This window comes from Alligator sinensis, unplaced genomic scaffold (genome assembly GCF_000455745.1).
Source record: "Alligator sinensis unplaced genomic scaffold, ASM45574v1 scaffold195_2, whole genome shotgun sequence".
NCBI classification, from domain to species: Eukaryota; Metazoa; Chordata; order Crocodylia; family Alligatoridae; genus Alligator; species Alligator sinensis.
In genome coordinates, this window is record NW_005842253.1 from 1,732,967 (window position 1) to 1,738,251 (window position 5,285).

The following is a 5,285-nucleotide window of genomic DNA, read 5'->3' on the forward strand; positions in this document are numbered from 1 at the left end:
TACACTGGAGCCCATGCCTTACAGATCACATCTAAGTTCTTAATGTCTCTGGCCCCACACTGGACCCCATAACTCTCTAGTCTGGACCCCAACTAGATCCCTCCTAATCAGGTGGCCTACTCCGCCCTCATTCTGGGCTGCCTAGCTCCCAGCACTCTTCCCCCTCTTGAGTGTGCCCCCCATCCCAGGACCTTTGGCCACACAGGCCTTGGCCTCACTTCCAAGGCCAGGTGGAGCCCCAGACCCTCGGCTCTGGGTGTCCCTTGTGGTGGGCCTCTGGCCCTTTTGACCCTTCTGGTCCTGGCCCCAGCATTGACCAGTCAAGGGTGCCTCAAGTCAGGCTTCTGAGAAACTAGCCCACACTCTTACATGGGTCTGCCTTCTCAGGCCCTACTAGGGGGTTACCCACCCAGTTGTGGGAGCTGGGATTATTAAGATGCTCTGAGCTGCCTTTCACCAGGGTGGTAACTGGCCTGACATTTCCTGGGCGGCTCCCAGGCCACCAGGAGCCCAGCCAGGCCACTCATCCCTGGCATGGTGCAGTTTTAGGTCATGCCCAGGACCAGGAGCCTCCTCCATCCCCATAGCTCCATCCCATAAAACTCCAAGCTGTTCCTGAGCCTCAGCTCTGCTGGTTGATAGTTCTCTCTCAGCTGCCAGCAATAAACTGCTGCTTCACCTTACATATATTCTGGGTCTCAAAATGGTCACTGGCTGCTGCCTGCTGCAGCCCTTAAAGTGGCTGGGACTAACAGTGCCCTCCCACACTGGCATTGTCAGGTCCCTGGTCCTGGACACCCCTGCACTCATAGGCCAGTCAATGCCAGGCTTGGCGGCCCCAGTCCCCTCTAGTTCTCTGTTGCAGTGAGAAGGGTTGCAGAGAGATAGAGAGGGGTTTGGGATGGAGACCAGTGTATGGGAGCTGGCAAATGCTGGCACACTTTGTTTGCCCTGCTGTCTTTCCCCCTGCCCAACCCCCCTTGAAAGGGGTGGGGAGGGTTGAGAGCTGAGCACTGTGGGATTCTGCAAGTCCTATGGGTCCCCTGTCCTTGTGCACACATTCCAAAAAGTACTATTTTGGAGAACTTCAGCTGCTTTTGGAATAGTTCAAAGGGCTTGTACATTTGTAGAACTGGCTCTTTGAAATGTTTCAAAGGCATTTGAAACATCTCAGTTGTTACTTCTGCCCATACTATTACTGGCTACTAGGTTGGTCTGTTGTAACTCCTTATCTCACCATAGACCTGATGGCTATGGACACCTATCTCACCATGGGCATTGGTGTGGAATGTCAGTGTTGGGGACTCCTCTAGTTACATAGATCCAATGATTTCAGTTTCCAGCACAACCAGAGTGGTGTGGCTGTGTCCTCTACTTCAGCCCAGTTTGAAGTAGCAGCTAGAGGAAGGAGGTAAGAGACAGTATGAGAGCCCTGAAGCTCGGTCTTGGGGTAGGGAGTGAATTTCTCCTCCCCAGTACTCCTCCTGAGCAACCATATAAATTCTGTAACTCAGGCCTTGTGGGAGATTCCCAAAAGAAATGATCAAAAAAGGAGTTTGACCAAAAAAAAAGTTTAAACATCAAACAGAAACTATTTTATATGATGGGAAGAGGTTTCCATAGGTATAATCACCCTTCTATTATAATTATTTCTAATTAATGTCTGCCTTTCCTGATTCTGCAGTTTAAAAGTGCTTGTATCTAAGGCTCATGATGCTTTACCAAGTTTAAATGCAGAAAATGATTAAAATGTGAAATCAAATAACAAATATACAAAGCAAACAGAAAGCGAAGAATATGTTATCAATGTGGTTCATAGGAATGTGTGATCGATGTGGTTCCTATGTGGCTCATAGGAAGCCAGAAGCACTCAATTTGCAGCCCTGTGCCTCAATCCTAATGCAAAAGAGATATGTAATAACAAACCAATACAATATGTTGTAGGTTGCCATAATGCCACATTAAGAGGAGGACAAATATTAACAGAAACATGCACAATTTATTAAAGGAACATACACTTACGGCGTTATCCCCTAAAATATCCAATTTTTTCATCAGCTCTGCTACTAGAATATCCTAATAACAAGAGAGAATTGCACAGAAAACAATCAATCAGAATGGAGCATAAAACTGTGTTTGTTGGAAGCTATCATAAGAAAAAAGAATACTTACTGTTACACCTTCTGCCTCACAGTAAACTTGGAGAGGACTTTTCCCTTCAGTAAAAGGAATGTGATGAAAGTTGATAGCAGGTGATCTTCTTTCTCTCTCCTAAAATCAGAATCATTATACTTATGGAGATTTACAGTTTTAAATGATGCATTATATTATTTAGAAGATGCAGCCTCATTAAGCATACATTATAGGCATTCCAAAATACATACGCTGAAAAACTGAGCAATTTATTTAAAAAGGAAATTGCTGAGTAATGCTATCCAGAAGTTTCTTTCTCTGTTACACAAAGAAGTGGAAAGCCCTTCATTCTACCTGTCATGCCCATATATTTTAACAGGAAGAGAAGGGGGAACAATTTCTTTGAGAAAGATTTAACCCTTGTGGAAAATTCCAGACTGACATGCAGCGAAGGCCTTGGTTCACACGCAGCGTAAAGTAAGCCTACGCAGTAGCAGTAATCATTTCTGCCTCCTTTGTTCATCAGTGTGCACAACCGTGGTTGTCCAGCCATTATTTTGGTCATGTAAGGAACTATGTTTGTGAAGAAGCCTGGATGTGTTGATATCCAAAGGGATTACTGAAACAAATCAGTTTTTGAGATTACTATCTGTGCTGTTACTTTTCCTTTGGAGTTGTGCAGAAAAAGTTGTAATGTTGGTCAAGGGTTGAAGATGTACGTTCTTTTTAAATGTTGTTAACAGCTTAACAAAAAGATTCACTGAGACAAATGTAATCATAAAATATACATGGTATACTCCATACAGTGCCCTTAATCTGAGTTATTATAAAATGTATTATTTTTAGCAATGACAATAAAAACTCCCCTGTTACATGACATTTTGATTTTGTCTTGTTTGTTTTTTTATGCAGATGTGATAGAGTAAAAAAGATTTTTAAACTGGACTTTAACTAGAGTATAAAAGTTTGGAGCTTTAAAAAGTGATGCAGTAAGACAACTAGGGTAGCATAGGGTACTCCATTAAAATAGCTATAAGAAACTGGTTTTCAGCACTATAAGCAGATAAAATGAAGACAAAAACAAAAAAACCCTCCAGAAGGACTCTATAATTCTGACTGCCTTCCAGCTTAATACACTACAATAAGTGTGAAAAGGACTGCATGGTTTATGGTGGCTTACTTCAAGCTCTAGTATTCTGAATTCCAGGAGTTCATTTTGATCTTTAACATCCTGGACATCATGTTTTAGTCGAGCTTCTTCTGTTTCCATTTGTTTTATCTGTAAAATAAAACATTATATACACACAAGTACATATATGCATATGTGTGTGTACACACACACACACACAAATGTATTGTTAATTTTAGTTTTGTATGAATGTTAGATCTGCTGTGAATGCAGTTTGATGGAAAAGGCATGCAGCTTGAAGTAGAAGGCTTGGATTTAGCAAAAAATTAGGATTCAGCCTTCAGTATCAAATAGTGGTTCTGGATTCCACAACTCCAGTAGCATTCTGCTTAGATCTCAGGCACTGTGGAGCAGTCATCAGAAGATTTGACTCTATCCCCATACTTTGTTTGAAGCTAGATGACTTGCTGAACTAAAAATGTACTACTTAAAGTCAGCAAATATGCTTGCATTTATCATTATTGCAAATCATAGACTCTATGCTGCCAAATATAGCCAAGGCAGAGAAAGAACTTGTGTGGGAAACTCAGGGGCTATTCCTGAGAGAGTTCCACACCCTCTAGAAAAATCACCCTCTGGACAGTGAGAGTGAATAGTACTAGTGAATCACATATATTCCTTAGGTTTCTAATGGTTTGAAAATGAATGGAAATGTTAAGCACAAAATACCTTCTCTACAAGTTCTTGATTTCTTCTGTATAATGCTTGTTTTTCTTCAATCCACTTCATGTCCTTAAAACAAAACAAAAAAGGCTGTTGTTATAGGAAAAGATGACAGTGCTTCCATAGAACATAATTATATAATAAAAATGTATCATCATTCACCTGCGGAAAGTATATAAAGTTGTATAGGCAACCTTGGCTCTGTTTTTTCCTAACTTTTTGAATGCTTGACTTTGAAAACATAATGTTCTTTAATGCAGTTTGTTGTACATACTTAGAATAGAACCACTTCAATTTCTCAAGAAATTGACATTAAAAACCATTAAGATCAATAAAATGAACAATGACCGCAATAAAAGTGTGAAGTGAGGCATCTCCACTAATCTCTGTTATTAATTAATTGAAAGGAGCAATTAACAATACTTTAATTTCCATGTTGTGCAAGATTCTAAAAGAGAAATCTTTTTTTAGATTAATGAATTATTTTGGTAAATATGAAGTGAGAAGAAAAGAAAAGCAATCTGAGATTATTTGTTTGCTGAGATTAATGATGTTTGTGCCTGAGTTGGAAAGTCAGTGATCAAGTGCTCATTTAATTAATGTTTGTAAAGCACTTTAAAAATGCTGTCTGCATAAGTGGCTAAAAATAAATATCATCATCATCATCCTTGTTTCAAAGCTCTATTTGTTGTCCATGTTTTGGACAATAGATTTCCAGTCTGTTAAAAAGAAACACAATTCTTTTTTCCTATAACATTTTCATAATGTTTCATTCTGTTGAAGAAGTCCAGGAAGGGCAGAAGGACCAATATTTTCCACCTCTTCCAATATATTGCAAAGGGGAATTCACTTGCTTTTCAGGGCATTGAATACAGCCCATTCTGGAAACTCTGCTTCTTTGCTGCTGTAGTAATTATTAGATGTAGCATGGTAATCCTGCCAGGTTAGATATTCACCAGTGAATCAAAACCTGAACATTATTCAGGTGAAACCTTTAGCAAATGACAGAGAAATAAAGCATTTCTTTAAAAAATGTTTTGACTGCATATTAAAGTTCTATTATAATAAAAGGCAAGACTAGATTTAATTTTAACAGGAGCTTGATTGAACCCTTCAAGGTTCTTATAAATCATTTGAACTAAGCTTTCAAGAGGGCTCTCTGGGCAGATAAAATACAATGGTATTTTAACAGACATTTTGTACTGCAAACTATGGAAGCAGTTCCACAAAAGGCCTTCAGAAACCAGCTCCATTACACAGACAAATGTATATCAGATGTGGAGGTGGGGGGGGGGTTGAG

General features: G+C 39.9%; 1 protein-coding gene across 4 annotated transcripts in view; it reads right to left on the reverse strand.

Annotated features, from left to right (window-relative positions):
* JAKMIP3 (Janus kinase and microtubule interacting protein 3) overlaps positions 1–5,285 on the reverse strand; it is a 93,882-nt gene that overhangs the window by 25,792 nt on the left and 62,805 nt on the right. For 2 of the 4 annotated variants that reach the window (XM_025208815.1, XM_006027583.2), the window contains 4 exons: positions 3,992–4,054; positions 3,314–3,412; positions 2,173–2,271; positions 2,023–2,076 (listed from right to left, as the gene is read on the reverse strand). In XM_025208815.1, the coding sequence (XP_025064600.1) occupies positions 2,023–2,076; positions 2,173–2,271; positions 3,314–3,412; positions 3,992–4,054 (315 nt within the window). Of the gene's footprint in view, positions 1–2,016; positions 2,077–2,172; positions 2,272–3,313; positions 3,413–3,991; positions 4,055–5,285 lie in introns of all 4 variants that reach the window. The other 2 variants (XM_025208814.1, XM_025208813.1) reach the window with 1 other exon arrangement.